The sequence below is a fragment of the Rhea americana genome, unplaced genomic scaffold, assembly GCF_003343005.1.
Source record: "Rhea americana isolate MKP2758 unplaced genomic scaffold, rheAme1 scaffold_19, whole genome shotgun sequence".
NCBI lineage: Eukaryota > Metazoa > Chordata > Aves > Rheiformes > Rheidae > Rhea > Rhea americana.
Window position 1 is genome coordinate 1,040,577 of NW_028186038.1, and position 18,196 is coordinate 1,058,772.

Sequence of the window (18,196 nt, forward strand, 5' to 3'; positions counted from 1 at the left end):
TTCAACTGAATTGCTGATTCTCATTCCTATTTTTCTGAGGAAATTGAAGTTTCTTTTCTAGTAATAGCACATTAACATTTCTGTTATTTAGTATACCCATAAATTTTCATATGCATTGTCTTCTAAGAATTTTTAATGCTGCCATGGCAGCATTTACTAATTTGAGATTCATTGTTAAGCTTTCAGTATAAATAAATAAATAAGTTTAAACTGATGGTAGGACAAAGACGGCAGTGACAGAAGCAAATATAAGATGTCCTAGTTTCTTTAGCATAATAAAATCAGTGCAAGAAATTTATTCTAAAACTTTTTTTTTTTTTTTCCTCTGAAAGTTCTATTGTGGAAAGCATAGTGACATTTCCAGTCATCCTTTTGGRCACTAAAAAATATTCCCTTCATTTGCCAAAATGGGATTAGTGAGTAGATCTCATTAGGAATTTGCACATGACTTTGCTCCCTTTTATCTATATAAAAATAAATTCCTCAGAGTCAAAGGAAGTCGAGAAAATAATATCCAAAAATCCAAGAAGGTAGAAAGCATTGCTGCAAGGATATTTTTCAGAGCCAGCCAGAGCAGTAACTGTAGCATCCAAGGCAAAATTAGCTTGCCCCACAAGGGCATATGCTAAGTATTAGAATCAGAAAAGCTTCTAGTATCTTAATAAAGAAGATCCACAGAAAAAGATCATTAGACTTGAAAAAGTTTAAAAATGTAATCTTTTCTTGAGTAAAGTCTTAAGAAAATTTTTAATGATGTTAAGGATTGTTTTGTTTTCTTTAGACRTTATTCATAAATTTGCTGATAACCATTTATTGAAAGACATCACTTTATTGAAAAAGGTAGAAATGTAATATTTTGTTATGTAAGAAGATATTTGTAAAGGTCTCCTGTATTTTTCGTGGTATATTTGTGTTCTGATCCTCTACTCCATTACAATATAATCCTCAGAAACATTATATCTCTATACCAGCTTTGCAAAAATAAAAATTCACAACATGTATTATTCATTCACCTTCACCTTCTGCTTCCTTTGAAATGAATTGGCCCTTAAATGGCCCATTAAAGGTAGCCCTGAAATCACTGCTTGTGTAAGGATCGTAGGATAATCATTCTCTATTAGGACAATGGTTTTTCTGCATAGTGCATGGAACATGTAAAAAATGATGAAAAAGAAAGAAAAACTTGTAAACCAGAATAATCTTTTCGCCACTGTAGAATCTTATGACATCAAAACCATTTCGATATGACAGTTTGAAAACAAGATGAAGTTTTATGATTTAAATCTGATATTCAGAATACTTATGTCTGTTAGATGAACGATCTGTGTCACAGTCACAAGTAACTTTGTAGAGAAATAGATGTGTTTGCAGTTATTAGCACTAATGGGTATGTGCATACAATTCTTAGACATATGAAGGACCAAAACAAGAAGGTTGCCAATCTGAAGCACAATCAGCAAATGGAGAAAAAGAAGAATGCACAGTTGTTGGAAGAAGTTCGTAGACGAGAGGATAATATGATGGACAACTCTCAACATTTACAAGTGAGTTGATTTTTTAATTATGATTTAGAATCACCAAAGAAAATATTCTTCTATTTTTTGTGCATTTTCTAGGATGTATAATGAGTTTCTCTATATGAAGAGCTGACACCTTTCTCCTGTCCTACCAGAGAAGATACTAATGATTTCAGCTGCAGCAATGAGCTATTTAATATTTAGTGTGAGGAAAAAGCAAAATAGAATGTGAAGTCTGCTCCTCAAAAGGACCATATTTTACTAGCTTAAAATCAAGAAAGTCATTCTAGTTGGTTTTGAGGAGAGTCAGAAAGTAGAAGGATAATTATCCTTTCTATATTTGGTTTCTGCAGCATTCACAGTGTGACATCCACAGACCTAGTGAGGTTATGCAGTAGGGGTATGAGTGCTCAGCATGTTTGAATATCAAATAGGAGCTTTCTCTAAGAGACTTTCTTTTTTCTTTCTTTCTTTCTTTTCTTTTCTTTTTTTTTTTTAAACTAGGAACACATTAACATGCCCAGGTGATTAGCTATGTAAAATACAATTCAGTTTTTCAATAGCATTGAAATGTATAACAGTGTGAGGACTGCAACGAGCTACATCTGAGAACCATGGGCCCCTGTGTTTCTAGCTGTAGCTCTCCACATTAAATCCACTGTCTGCAATTGCAGGTCCATATCAGGAGGTATATCGTAATCTAATCACGTACTCAGGTCGCTTAATGAGTGTGATTTGATCATATTAGACAGCTGAGGTTAGATTGGCAAGCAGGGTCATGGTGAATTAAGAATTCTTACCAAAGATATTTACCTCATGTACTTAAATAGGTAATCACAGAGACAGCTGTAACTGTCTTACTTGACAGACCTCTTGTAACCATTACTACCTTGTTACTGCATCACAAAAACTTCTTTTCTGCTGTTGGAATGGAAAGGTTCTTCTATTGCTTCTTTTAATATAGTTTAGGCTTTCAACTTCATTTTAAGAGAATCTCTACAGTTTGTAAGTTATTAGAGTTCAGGCATTAAGATTTTAAAGATAACCATCTGATTATATAATTGAGAAATTATATTAAAGATATCAAAGACCACAAAAAAGTTTGATACTTGACTTAATAATTATTCTCTGAGAGCTGCCTATGAAAATCTGTGAACAGAAGTGCTGAGTTCTGTCAACAATATCAATATCTCTGCATCCAGTGTTTATAGGTACAATCTAATTTACAGTGCAGTATGTCATTTTTGGCTTGATCTGGTTCATATAATGGGTTTCTAGAAAATTTCTAATAGGTGGAATTCCACCCTTATGTGCTACATACTATACTGTGTTTCTTACGTGTTTCTATATGCAAAATGGAGAAACTAACAGTACACCTCTCTTTGGGCTTGTGTCAGTGAACCTGTATGTCAGAATCAAGCTCAGGAAATGATACATTATTTAGGTATCTGCCTAATGTTGTGTGTACTTTGTAACCCTAGTCATTGCAAACTGATTGCATCACCATGCCTTCTACTGCACATGATACGGCACTAAAACCTTGTGAAGTATTTGGCCCGACAATATGATATATCAAAATTAAATTTCAGTGTTGAACAGCTACTTGTAGCTTGATCTAGGGTGAGAGAGTAGATTAGAGCTGTAGTTTTTGGTTAATATTTGTTAATATTTCAGAATTCTGTCAGTGGAGCGGTCACTAGAGAACAGAGGGCAGCCTGAGTCTTTGCTGTAACCCCTGTACTTGGAAATTTCAAATCATATACTGAGAACAGGTCCATGAAATGGAAGGAGCACAGCTGAAAACTTGAATTTAGAAAGAAATAGCCATATCTTTTATACAGTTTCCCTGTGCCATTCACTTGCTATAAAGTATTTGCCTACTAAAAGCACTTCAKGAACAATAGTTAACTAAGAACTGTTATTTCTCTATTTTTGTGACTGATCCTTAAAATGTTAATATTTTAACATTTCCAAATGTATACTTTAACGTATTGCTTTTGGTAGCATGTGTGGCCCACCCTACACTTGCTGAGCTCCTGGGAAAGAGAAAAAGGCAGGATCTCAGCTGCTGCCACCTGTCAGTAGCTGCTTTGCATCCCCCAAGTCCTTCCCCAGTGCAGCAGGAACAAGTGGAGAAAGGGAGCACCAGGTGGCTGGGCTGCAGCATKCTGCTGCATCCCACCCTAGCCTTTCTGTCCTAAGCAAAACAGGCAACCTGCTGCTCTCAAGAGTTTGCTGCCATAGCTACTCTTGCTATGTGCCTAAAACATTTCCTCATTCGCTTGGTTTATTTCTTCCCATATATTTCTTAATATTGACCATTATTTTCRTCCAGGGCTGGAAATGTTCCCTCTTTGGAATTTGCTTCTTTAGTGAATTAGGCAGGCTGTCACTGTGTGGATCGTGAAGGAGRCAAATATGCTCGAAAGAAATGGCTTGTTTGACTTTACAGATTCAGCTATGAAATGCCTGAGGAGATGCACTTGTAAGRGAGGTTTGGCTCTATGGCACTGTGATGTTTTTAAGTAAATCCATAAGGAAACAGGGTGAATGGAGAGAGATGGAGAAGAGCAGYCACACTTGAACATCTGGCAGTGTTTTCCTTCCCTAGCAACTTAGGATACAGGAATGGTCTAGCAGGTACAATTGCTGTAAAATTGCAAAGAGTGCAAAACGGCTTTTCTTTATAAGCCTTCCTGAAGGCAGATACTGTTCCTGTGCAGGAGACTCTTCCAAAAATGGGCTTGCCAACATGTATCCTTGCATGCCTCTTTCATAAGATGAATAGTGATAGTATCGGGTGCTTTTTCTGTTATTCTCGTGAGGTAAAAGGATTGCCCTTCCCTGTGAAAGCTCCTTAGAGTTTGCTTTAGGAAATGAATCACAAAATTCAATATTCTAGTAAAGTCTCCCGTAGAAACATGTCACTGCCTCACATATTGGGAGCTTGGGGTTTCCCTATTCATTTTAAGATTTGGGGAGATTTTGGTGTTTTTACATAATGTCATTGCAAACTTTTCAAATAACTCTTTGTATATCGAATATTGGAGGTATCATGACTATGATATGAATTTATTCTGATAATAGAATATTTTGGTTTGAAGTCACTCACTGATGAGGTTTATTTATTAGTATATGTGTAAGGTAGTTACAAATATTAGGTGAATGTCATGTTATGTTCTTGCATGACTCTCATAAATAAATGGATGACTGGTTTAAAACCCCAAACCCTAAGGCTCTAGTCAATTAACTTTGGTATATAAAGGAGATTTCCACCTAAGAGTTGCTTAAAAATACTTCTTCKCTATGGAGTTATTTAAAGAGTAAGTATGTCTTAAAATGCAGGTTTCTCCTTTTAAAACATTAGGTCAAACACTGGTAGATACATCACTACGATTTTGATTGGTTTGTATGGCTTGTGATTTGAGGGTGATTTTGATCTGAGGCTTTTGCACCTGCTCACATCCACCTATTTACTGTGTTTGGCATAAGATAAACATTTACTCCTGTAACATGTGGAYTTAAACAGCAGGGCTGCAGGAGTGCAACACATCTGCTGACTGCAGGCCCCAGCCTGTAACTGTGGCTGGGAGTGTTCTAGATTTGAACATCTTGATACATGTGCTCCAAGGAGGCATATGATGCAGTATGAGATAGATATGCGTGTCTTCTTTCCTATCGAGGGTACGATCCCRTTCTCAGGAGGAAAAATATAAAATAATATTCCACTATGAGTGGAATCCAAAATTAGGTTATGAGAGTTATCTACTTGGTCACTTTATGTTAAATTTCAGTTTACGAGTGATGAGAGAAAATAATAAAGATAATAAAAGATAATAAAGAGAAATAGAAAGATTGTATAATCTATAATAGTAAATAGAAAGATTGTATAATCTATAATAGTAAATAGAAAGATTGTAACAATATCAGTCTAAGAATTTAACAGAGGCAGGATTTGTGGAGAGATGCATCTGATATGTGATATACCTGAAATTTCTGGGAGTACTGTCCATCTGCTGATTAGAAATGAAATTAATTGATGTTTTAAGAAATACTGAATTATGTATATACCTTAGTAAGCCATAAGTATCTTATTTCCTGTTCTTGATACCACTTCTAATACCTTCTGCTAATGTTTATAGGCTCATATAACACACAGTGCTTGTGTCTTTAGTGTACTTCTGTGAAGGGTGTATTGAGCTGTTATAAACAGAGCTCAAGGACTAAAGCATATCCTAAAATTCTCTGGCCTGATATAATGATTGTAGTCCTTGCTGGCTAGTTGTGACAAGCTCAGCCAAGACTTGCTGAAAAGCAATTAGACGAATCAAATTACATTTATTCCAGCCAGGTGTCGATCCCCTTTGTATTGGGAGGGACCGAACGAGAAAGCTAGGATAACTGCCCATGGATCATTTTTCAGGGTATCATTCAAGTCTACAGAATTTGTTGAATTGCCACCTGTTTTGTCCAGCTAGAACAGGGGCTGAAGCTGTCCCCAGTCAGCTGTCAATGTGCTTTCTGGCAGATTTGAAGTTCTGATGTCTGTAGTTTCTTTGAAGCTTCAGTAGTGTGTAATTCTTCCTGAAGCTTGTAGCATTTGCTAAACTTCTCAGTAGTTTTTAAGATAAAAGCCCCTCAATGCTGGTTCAGACCTGAGCGTCAGCCCTTGCAGGACAAGTCTGAGTCCCTGCTGGCCGTATGTCTGTGCACAGGGCCTTCAGGACACTGCTGGGAAGAAGAGCAGCCTGAACGTCTGCAGAGAGAATCCACTTTGGTCCCTCTCAGCTATCAGCTGTGAGTGATGCTTAAGGTGTGGTTTGGGGGAGTTATTTGAATCATTTTAAATTGGAAGCGTGGGGAAGCTAGACTTCAGATTAATTCTCAGAAATGAAGAGTAGTTGTAAGGTTTTCAGCTTTTTTCTTCCACAAATCAGGTGCAGACCTGTGCAAATCTTGCCAGACATGATGGCCATATATTATATAAAAGTGTCACAGCGGGAGAGCTGGTCCATGAGCACTTTATCATGAAGCTGARTTATTTTGAGAATGGTATACCTCACATATCTTCATTTTTCTCTTTTGTTGTCTGTCTTACAAAGATAAGCTTTTTATAGAAGTGCTCAGCTATGAGAAACATAGCAGTGTGAAGTTGTGCACAACTCCTCAAACAAATTTGTTTGTGGGACCTTGAAACATTATAGATGCTAGACTTTATTTTTGAGGTGATCAGTGCTTGTTTCCTGAGAGAATTTCTCTTGATTCTTGTATGGCACATGTTTGTTCCAGTAACTCTGTTACTCTATCTAATAGAATTAGGAAAGAAAACATTTGGGTAGTGTTGGTAAGTTCAGTGGGTTTGGTTTTGATTTCTAAACCTGCTGTAATAGCAAAAACTTGTAATGCTAATGAAGGACTGAATATAGCTATTTCATGCTGCTCTGTATACTACATCCATCTCCTTTAAAGCACCAGACACTAACAATCTCAAATGATGGCAGGTCTAAAAAGCCCGTTTATGAAACTAAATATTTTATATAATTTAAATGTTGTCTCACTATGAGATACGGTTATTCACATGTTAGTTTGAAACAATAAGAATTTGCTTGGAATAATTTTCCCATATGTCTTATTAAATAGTCTTCAATGGAAACTAGATGTTCTGTCTGATTATACTTTTCAGAAATATAAAATATCAATTTAGTATTTGAATGGAACCTTATAGAATCATACCCATTTTAAGTCCAGAAACACCGCTTGTGGAAATTTATGCAAACACAGTTGCATGTCACAAGGGAGAAGCAGGGACCAACTGAACAGAAAGTAAAAAAGTTTAATAACCTATTTTGCTGTGGTCTACCCAGCTTATGGGTATTTTTGCCTTTTCTTTTCCTGGTTTATCTGCTGAAAAACACTCTGACTTTCCTAATGTTTTAAATGTTTGGGTTATTTGTCACAATTCTCTTATAGGTAGATTGGATAGAAAATCTTAGGGCAGAAGCGTGCCAGAAAGATTTTTCACTGGAAAAGAATTGTTTTTGAGTGAGATGACATGTAGTCCTCACTCATTTCAAGAATCATGAACTGGCAGTTTAATCAGTACTCAGAGCCTAAAGTATCGTGAAACAGGTTGTGTACACATATAAGTTCTCCATGTGTAAATATCCAGTGCTTCCAAACAGATCCAGCACCTGCGCCTTGATTGGCCACTGGACACGGGGAGGAAATGGCAAGAATTCTGGATTTTTGATAGTTTTGTATGTACATGGCTAAAAATTCAGTCTTAGATGATGAATAAAGCAYGCTCAGGAGAAAGTCTATCAAAAGAAATAGGAGAACTGGGTAGTTAGCATTACAACATCATCTACTGTTTGATTCTTGCCATGTAAATATCTGTAGTATTTTACTCATTGAAATTATCTCACAAGAGATTTCACAGCTATTCAGCATGAATCCTAAATTTGGAATTGGCTCTTTATTTTTTGCTCTGTGCTTCAGTATATAACTGTCATCTCCATGATAGTTCTAGGAATACAAAATATACCAAAGACATAGCACAGTGCTATATGTTATGTCTGTGACTCTTAAAATAAAATAGAAACATGGCCTAAACAACTGGTATACCTGACATTAATTTATTATGATTTTCTCTTAATGCAATGTATTTCCTAATGTATTGTCTTAAAGCCTTTGGAACTAAAATGTTAATAAAAAGAGGAAGCTAGGGAATAGATGAAGTCCTGCAAATAAAAATGAGCAGAGCAGTGTAATCTGTTCAGAGACAGAGGAAACAGTTGTGACTATTACGCAGACAGGCATTAGTGTACATAGCTGACATAAGACAGGAGAGAACTCATTGCATAAACACACAGCTTTGTATTTATTAGTGCTGAAATACATACCTAGCTCAACCTTTTAAGAGGTTAAAATCATGAGTTACTGTATTAAAAGCAAATTCTAGTTATAGCATGCATCTGAAGTTGGGCCTGTGCCTCTCTGGAAGGCTTTAATAATCCTTTCTGGAAGGCTTTAATAATTTTGAGTGTGTAGGGGATTCCATATGTTTTCTTCAGAAAGCTGATTGTTATTGTGGGAGAAGATGAAGATGAGGTTGAGTTTTTGCCTTTTACACCATTCCTCTTTGATCTCCACAATGTGCATGCAAGAAATGCACATCGTCGTCTAGCTCTGATGAGTGGAATTGTTTCCCATTTTTCACTCAGCTGTGGATAGAGAATAAGGGGAAATAGGAGACTGATCGCAGTTTTCATTTCTCTATACTATAAGCAATGTATATTCCTCAAGACACACAAATTAAGGTATCTTGAATTTGGGATGTAAGTACAGAGAAGGAAAAAAGGATAAGCTATGGCCTTTCCTTGCTGTAATGGTCATGAAGATGTTATTTCTTGCTAGGATATTTGATATCACATACAAATATTTTAAAAGAAAAGTTTGATTTTTGCAATTACATATTAAGATCTGTTGCAACAAGTTTTTCAGTCTTTGTCTAAGTTAACCAAGAATCATGAACTTTTGCATACSAGTTCAGTGACAAATTTAGAAGATGGGGTAGGTTACAGTGAGAATGAAGTTTTCCCCCAAAGCTTCCATGTACCTGTTGGAGGAAAATGCAGAATAACAACTTACTTTTATTATAGTCATGATGAGTTTAAAATCTTATTTTACCAGGACTTTTCTACAATTAGAGCAGAAGCTTAATGATGCAATTGACATGTAAGAAGGAAGACTGTGATGGTCTTGTATTGCAGAACTTTTATTTAATATTATAGCCTATGCAGAAATATTTTCAACAACAAGGTTCTTTTCTGAGTTTCATACTAAGTTATAATTATTTCAGTTGGATACATTTGCTGTTGCAAAAACAAGTTGGACAATTGCAAGGGCAAGTGAACAATTTTTGTAATTTTTGGCTAAGTTCTGCATATATACTCTGTTAGGTTAATGAACTCTGTTAGGTTTATGAAGAAATGTAAAAGCTAATATTTTATGCCACTTTCTGTAATACCTTTGCAGAATTCTCTTCAATTTATTGCTTGAAAACTAAAGTATGTTTTTGTATGCTTCTGTTCTCAAATTATAGGTTCCTTGGAGACTGTAAGGTTTCTTTTCTTCTAATAGTTAAGCTGAAGTTTGATCAGTTTGTAAGAAAATCAGAGTTCATATATATCAAATAGTTTTATCCTTATAAAGCAAGAGATATGAAAGAGCAAAAGGAGAGAACCTACCACAGTAGATTACACAACTGTGTGCGTTAGTGATATGTTCAGGGGTACTTCCTTTGCCGTTTCTCTGCTTCTCTAATTATAGCTGGATTTTGCCAAGATAGGAAGTGTCATTAATAACTACAACCTCAAAAACGTCTAGCCTTCAGTAAAATGTAGAGCTTATTATGAATTTCACACAGTTCAGGGAACTTTGCTGGTTTTTTATTTGAAAAAAAAGGCAGGAATTGCATTTTCTTAGGGCAATCATTTTCATGTAGCTGTACATAAATTTGTAATAGACAATCTACAYTTTGGAAAAGGTAGGACTTAACAAAACTTTTTTTCTGTGACATGTTTAAAACTGAACTATAAAAAGTCTTACAGTTGAGATTCAAGCTGGGAGTATTAGAAAATCTAAGTAAGCCTATGATAATTTAGTGTAATATGTTAAAAAATGATTACCAGATTAGAAGTGCATCATATTTACTAAAATCAGACTAATCAATTCAACACACATAAGACTATTGAAGACACAGATAATGTACATATATTCAGATTTTTGACTTAATATAATTGCATATATATATATATGCAAATTCAGGTTGTTAACATGGATGGACATTTAGGAATTTTCTTTTCTTGGCCTGTGAAAGTTCCATAAGTTGTGGATAAATTCCATATGTGTTGGTGAAATGTGTATTGAACTTCAGCCAGTGGTTTAAGAATATGTTGAAGAAAATACTTCTAAAAGGTTTCAGATGAAGAAAAGCGTTTGAGAGTCTACAGAGGGCAGGAAGGTTGATTGGTAGGTCTGAGGATCAATACCAGAAGTGTTTTTTTTTTGGGGGGGGGGATTTGCTTTGACCTTTGTTTTCATTGTGCAGGATAATCCCCAGAAGCCAAAACTACTCTTGTTCTAAAATGTCCCTATAGACAATCTAGGAAAATCTCACTTGAAGATCAGTTTCTACTAGACTCACAGTCTCTTAAATCTTTTTTAGTTTGTCATAATTGGTAGGCTGACGGAAGTGACTTAGAGTTCTCTCCTATGTCTTTTAACTGGTTATAATAATAATTAAAAATGTTTGGCAGATAAAAAAAAAAATCAGTAAAACTGCTGCTTGTAGTTGTCATGCCTTTTCTTTTGTATAGAGTATTACGTTATATGTGTATGTATAAAATAACATGAATTTTATTCTTCGAACTATCTTCATTTATTGCTTTTGGACTTTTAACTGCGTACACACAGTATTTTAAAACATTATATATATTTATTAATCTAACCTTTGTACTATTACAGGGGCTTCTAGAGTATCTTATATCAGAAAGTCTGAATACTAACTTTCTGATTTTTTTATTTTTTACAATTAAGTCAGCAACATAATGTTTTTCAGCATTGCCTAAAGTAATGGATTAATTCAATGACTTCAGCACCCAGGAACAGTGCCTTCAATATATTATTAGCTGAAAAGGGGAAATATAAAGAGGTGTTGGAAGAAAAAACTCTTATTGGGGAAAAAAAAACCCCGAACTGCAGCAATAAGAAACAGGAAAAACTTAATGTGATACACTTTTTTTTTTTTTTTCCCCAATACGTATGTAATAACTCACACATGTGGGACTCCTGCAGTCTCCAGGGGGCAATCACATTCAACATGCATCAAAAGAAATAGTTCAGTTAAATCAACTCTCCATACCCAGCAATAATTACCACAGGTTTACACTGAGATATAGTTGCAAAAGGTTAGTCAGTAGGGCATCTGCAAATCAAGTCATATGTCAACTCTACATCAATAACCTCATTATAATAGATGTTAGTATTTCAGCACATGACTGTCCAATAGCCAGCTACATATAGTTCATTTTAAACTTTAACATTGACTTATAGCTTGTCTAATATTTTACTAAGTTATGTATTTAAACACCCTATATTACATAAATTATAATCAATGACAAAAACAATAATTTAGATTGAAATTCTGCAAAGTGAAATTGCAGTAAAATGTCTGACCCTATTTGTGTAGCTGTCTTYAACATAAGATGAATATAAGTAATTTTTATCCTGTAATGCAAAAGTAGCATAATCAAATTTTGTATTAGTGTAGATTTTTTCAGTTTAAGCATTGCTTAAAAATGTTACTTATACTTTTTTATTTTCCCCAAACAAAAGCTATTTTACTAGATATGCTAAAAAACCCCCACGTTTTAGAAATATAACTGATTAGCTAAATTTTTTAAGAACTGCATCAGTAGAGACTTCGTTATATTCGTAGCTTATACTAAGCTATATACATATATATGTATATGTTTTAGTAAAGAAGAGATTGATAGGCTGGATAAGAAGATAAAAAACTTTTTACAAACCTCTCTGTGGTCTGTGTGAGACTAAAAWATCTAGCTCTTTTCATAATTTGCTTTTGCTGTATATACACCCATGTCTGYCACCTGCGCTCCCCTCTTGCTGCTGTTTGTCCCTCCATAGACCTTTTCGGATAGCATGCAAGCCGGACTAACACACGGGGTCCGTAACAAACGTTCTGCCTGAGGTGAGCCGAGCTGGAATTCCTTTTGTTGGCTGCTGTGTTCCTACTACTTACCTTTCACGCGAATGCACTGCAGTACCCTTTAGGCTATTATTTACAGACTATCTAGTCTTACAGCCTAGGAAAAAAAAAAAGATGAGTGTGCTTATTTTACGTAATCTTGTCGGGAACACCCCATACCTTAGAATGATTATTTAAATTTTTTATTGTAAATGCATCTTTGCTTTGAGGAGCTTTCATGGGATAGATTCATTGGAACATTTTGGAAATTTTTGTTTCATAGCGTTTTACACCTTGCTGATTGCTTTTTTGATTTGTTTTTTGGTTACAGCTGGACAGAATTTGGCCAGACAAATTAATAATGGTGGAACATATAAGTCAGGAAAATAGGAGCTGATTTTTGGATCTCAAACTGAACCATCAGATCTTGTAGTTAAACAAAAATTATTATTTCAATTATGCATTAAACAATTCAGATTAAACACAATTAGAAACAAGTAAGTGTTGGCCACCTGCTGACATTTGTAGTTGCTGAGAGCAAAATCATGTTCATATATTGACTTCTTAACCATGGAAATATGAGAATGACTTATCCTAGCTGTTTCGCAATGTATGAAAGTTAAAATAGCACAGAAAAGCTGGAAAGCGCTTACTTGTGACTTATGGTAACGCTTTCATTCTGCAGTTAAGAAATCACACCTTTTACATTGCATGACTTATTAATAGATCTTAAAGTATTTTACAGAATAAGTATTACAGTCATTTCTTTTTATATATATATATATATATATATATATAAAAAGTGAGACATAAAGAGTAACAAAGATTTGTGCAAGGTGGCTTGATTGCCGATGGCAGCATGTAGCAGCACAGACTGAGTCTTAGTATGTCCAGTGTTATGCTTAGGGGGCTGAACTGCTAACAGTTAATATTTTAGAGTGCTGTGCTAGTCATGATACTAAACAAGTTTGCTATTTAATTGCTCCTGGTTGCAGTACTTACTGAAGATGAATTCAATCTAGTTTTTGGTCCAGCGAGAGAAACCCTCTCTCCAGAGAGAGGAACAGCAGAATCCTTGATTGTAAGGTCTGATTCTAAGTCTTGAGTGTGAAAGATGAGAAAGGCTACATGCMGTGTTAAATAATTTACAGTAACTCGTGTTTGCCTTTCTCTCGTTTTGCTCTTCTGTGGATGGCTGTAACAGCTACATATGAGTACTGCCATTTACAGTTTAGATTTCTTTTATCAGAGATGCAGCTTTTTTTTGACATGGATTATCAAGATAATCAGATAATCCGATAATTCAACAAAAAGCCTTGGCAAACCTTTTCCCACTTTGGAAAAGAGTCTGTTCTGATTTCTGCATCTGAAAAAGACTTCTTACCAAGAAATGCTTGGAGCAAGCATTTTTTTTTCCTTGACACCTGTCATAATTGTCATATCAATTTAAAATATTAGGTTGATGTAGATGAACTATGAATAATGTTATCTTAACACCACAATTATGCACAGAACACAACGTTTCTTTGTATTTTAAAGAGCATGGAGAACTTATCATACGGAGATAGAGAACCCAGCTGTATTCCTTATCAAAGAGATCCCAATTTACTGCCTTTTGAAAAATACATTCTCTGAATTTCTGTGGATATTTTAGTGACATTAATTAGAAATACTTTTAAAAATGCTTTGTTCTTTAGGCGAGTGGAATTGTATTTAGCAATATTGCTTAGTTTCACACAGTCATATTTCTTTTCACAGTTGCATATTGGCATAATGAAAGAAACATTTTACACCTACTTTTTAGCTGTCACATAGCTTTGCCATATTGAGAAATATCATAATTTTTCTATCTAGAAGCCATGGCAAAGATAAAAGCCAGGTGTATGTGATCTCTCCTTTTTTTTTTTTTTTTTAAATCCTTCAAAGTAGCTTTATAACAGTGTGAACAGTGTGTCACCTTGTGACGTGAGTGCTGCAGTCCCTTCCTTCGGTTTGAATAGCGAATTTTGTGTTTTCCTGAGTATAAGGTGAATTCTTGGCTTTAGTAAAGTTAATGGGGTTTGTTAATGGGATTTTTTGTCAATATCTTATCAGTCCAAGATTTCTCACCTGAGGAGAAAAATAATTAAAAAAAAAAAGCCCTTTACAGACAAAAAATAAAAGATCATTCAGAAAGCAGATCTCGTTACACATCTGATCTGTTGATGGGAATTGTAGTTTGTGAGAGAGTCTTTCCACAGTCCTCGGTAGGGTTTGTCAGGATTGACTTTGCTGTCTGGGAGCTCTTTTATAAAAGCCAACTCCTAACAAATATTGTAACTTCTGTTAATACACGTACTAGAAATGACTGTTAGAGGACTGCTGTCTGATTCTTTTGTTTTCGGCACAGACTGATCCTGTCTGCATCAGAGTATTGTTCACCTCTTTTCCTATGAAAATGTTAGACAACAAAATAATCAGTGCTTATTTTTTATCAAAATAAAAGTAGGATAACTGATGCATTAAACTCCTTTTTTTGTATCTTTTCCCTAAATGTAAAATACAGATACTAAAAGGATACTGGAAAACTGCAAGCAATAAATACGTACTATTCCATAATAGAGTACAAAATATCATATAATAGCTTTCGTCATGGAAAACGTGAGGATAACATACTGCAAATGTTTTTGTGGAATACAAAGATTTGCATCTCAATAGTGTAAAGTACTGGGCAGTCTATATGATCAAAACAAAGTACTTACATGTCATATAAGTGTAGCCAACCTTTTTTTTTTTTTTTTTTTTTATTCTTGTTGTAAGTTCTCAGTCATGTGCAAATAACTCTTCAAAGCTGTAGATACCTACAATGTGGACAGAGATTAAAAGCTCTCTGTATTGTGAAGGCAGATAAGACCCTCCCAGAAGGAAAAGACTGACATTCTCTTGGTTTAGCAAATAAGGGAGCAGTAAAAATAAGGTATCTTTATACTATCCTTCAGCCTGTAAATTGTGCAAGGCCCATGGAGAAGGTGGCATTAATTATTCTATATTATTTTAATAACAAATGTCCACTAAGAATTAAGACCTAAAACTTCACAGAATTCTCAGGCCATCTCTTGTTATTTTGCTGACCTTGATTAGAAGTAACTGAACCAGAAAAGCTTAGAAACTTTCCTTGCCAGTAATTCTGTCGTTTTTGAAATACATTGCTGAGGTTCAGATGTCTCGATGAAGGTATCCCAAATCAGTTGTGGAAGAGCACAAGTTATTAACTAAACTTAGCCGCTGGACACGAGCTAACTGGTAGCAGCTATGGTTGGTTCAAGGTGCTCTGTTCTGCTTGTCGATGGTGGCAATAACAGTCTTCCTCACCTAAGTTCAGATGCATATAAGCTACCTTTGAAACGCTAGGACATGTACACTGGAGCGTAGAGCAGGCATTCAGGTGAAACAAATGCTCTGAAATCCTGACAATGTTTCTACAAGCTAGTAGGGAAGATACCGTGCAATTGCTGTTCTGGCRGCGGGGAGGCCGGGCGGGCCGGTAGCGGCCGTGGGTGCCGGCCGGCGGGGCCCCCGGTGCTCGCTCGGCGGCGGGCAGAGCCGGGGCCGGACGCAGCGGGAGAGGGTATCTCTGGCAGAGCTGCCTCGTACCAGGTAAACCAGTTCCTTCAGCCTCCTACTGCCTTTGCCGGGTGCCCGACACCGCGGAGGCGGCGCTCAATCAGCAACGTCTGTCAAACGCAGACTAAAAATTTGAAGGTCACAAAGGAAATATGAGCTGGTTTGTTTGGCTTAAAAACAATGCTTTAATTTAAAACAATCGAATCATTCAGTTAAACCATTTTCACTATGTTAAATGCATATTTATTTTTACCATGTTTATAATAAAGAACTAACAGATTAATATTTATCCTTGAAATATCTGAGTAATGAATGTTTTAAGTGGATAATCTTTAAATTTATGTTTGTGAAAGACTGCAAATACAGTCGATTTATTTGGAGAGGACACAGACATGTTTTAATCTCCTTGTTTTAATTAGCTTTCTTGCATTTCTGAATATCCATTGTCACATTTCATGCATAGACGCAGGCTTGTCCTCTTGCGTTTTTCTTGCAATTCTTTCTTGTGAAAGGAACTTTATGAGAAATTACAGAACCACAGTTTCAAAAATGTTTATGTGAGCAACATCTATAAAAGCTTTTCTGCTGGCAACCAGATTTTTACTAAAAAGGTCCCAGTTTTTACAGATGTGCTCCTCCCTTTCTCTGATCTAATGATAGGTTTAAATATTTATCTTACAGGCATTTTTTGTTGCTCCTATTCCAGGATTAATACAGGAATTACAGTGCTTGGTTCACATGTGTTAAATTCTGCTTTGCAGGTTAGACCACATGCGCACTGTGGCCATCTGTTTTCTAACCCATGTGTGGATATAGCATATCTCATATACAGATCCACCTCGCTGTCTCTTCCAGCGAGTTCTGAAGAGGCTGGTATCTCTGAGAGGCTTTTTTTTTTTTTTTTTTTTTTTTTTTTTTTTTTTTTTTTTTTTTTTTTTTTTTTTTTTTTTTTTTTTTAAAAAAAAAGGCCAGATGCTTCATATAGTGATTGAAGATCAGGCAGAATGTAACCAACAGTATTTGTGTTTTAAAGGCAAATGTAATCAATAATATATTCAGTGAGCTAGTAGCAGAGGACTAATCTTAAATATTTTTGAGTATTAGGATATATAATCCAATATTTTCATGCAAATTTGAGATATTTACTCCTGAACATATATTTAGAGGGAAAACAGAACTTTCCCACTACATTTTGCATATAATAACCTGAAGAAGATCTGAGTCAAAGTAGAGCCATYCTAAGAATATATGAACTTCTACATACTATTATGAATCCTGAATAGCATAAATTTATCTGTCTTTTATGAATTATGTAGACCATTCCATACATGGAGAAATTATCAATTGTGAAAAAAGTGTTTTTGATAGAATTCTTATCTGAAATATGAATAAAGAGAACATGAATTTTCAGAGGCTTTTGGCATTTTAACTGTCAGAGACATTCAATATCCGTATTTATATTATTAGGTTTTTTCCTACAATTTGAAAATTTAGTCCAATGTTAAAAAGTATATAAATCTAAAATTTGACCAATGTTGCATTTTTTTCTGATTTGTGCTATAWATTAGTCAAACAGACAAGCTTTTCATACTCTTCTATGTCATTGGGAGAAGCATGGCAAAAATGAGCTTTTCCTAGAAGAATATGGAGGTTGTATTTATTCCTGTACACTTCTCAGCTGTATAATTTTTCATAAATCTCTAGCATTGGCACAAAGCCTTCTCCTTATTGTTCATATCTTTAAAATAATCAAAATATCTTTTTTGCATGTTGGCAACATCATGTCTTCATATTTATGTCTTCACTCTCCATGTTAAGTACCTAAGGCATTTTGTTTTGGTGCATCTGTAGATATCAACAATCAACATGTTCTCATTCATCATAAACTACTGCAGCATCCTTGACAGGTGTCATTCAGAAAAACCCTTAAAAGAATTTTTTTGATTTTTGTCTATATCTACATAACATTTCACAATTCAGAGGGTAAAGTTTGAAAGACAGCAGGGTAAAGTTTGAAGATAGCAACATACGGTTTATATTGTCAGGTGCAGTACAACTGTGGTAACCACCACTGATATTAACTATTGATACTATACTCTCTGTAGTTATTTAATGTTTTCAGTAAAATTAAGAAACTGAATGCTATCCTGTGCTGAATAAGTAAAAATTAAATTGAAACCTGTTTCAAAAATTGGAGATTGAGAGTCATTCTGTAGCAGCTGTCTCATTTTACCTGGATTCACTATCTATGCTGGAATTACTAGAACCAAGGAATATATTGTATTAAATTCAAAAATGGAAACTG

At 35.1% G+C, this 18,196-nt stretch overlaps 1 protein-coding gene across 1 annotated transcript in view; it reads left to right on the plus strand.

Moving 5' to 3' along the window:
* ERC2 (ELKS/RAB6-interacting/CAST family member 2) overlaps positions 1–18,196 on the plus strand; it is a 499,935-nt gene that overhangs the window by 224,603 nt on the left and 257,136 nt on the right. The window contains exon 15 of the mRNA XM_085302360.1: positions 1,409–1,544. Within this exon, the coding sequence (XP_085158486.1) occupies positions 1,409–1,544 (136 nt within the window). The remainder of the gene's footprint in view (positions 1–1,408; positions 1,545–18,196) is intronic.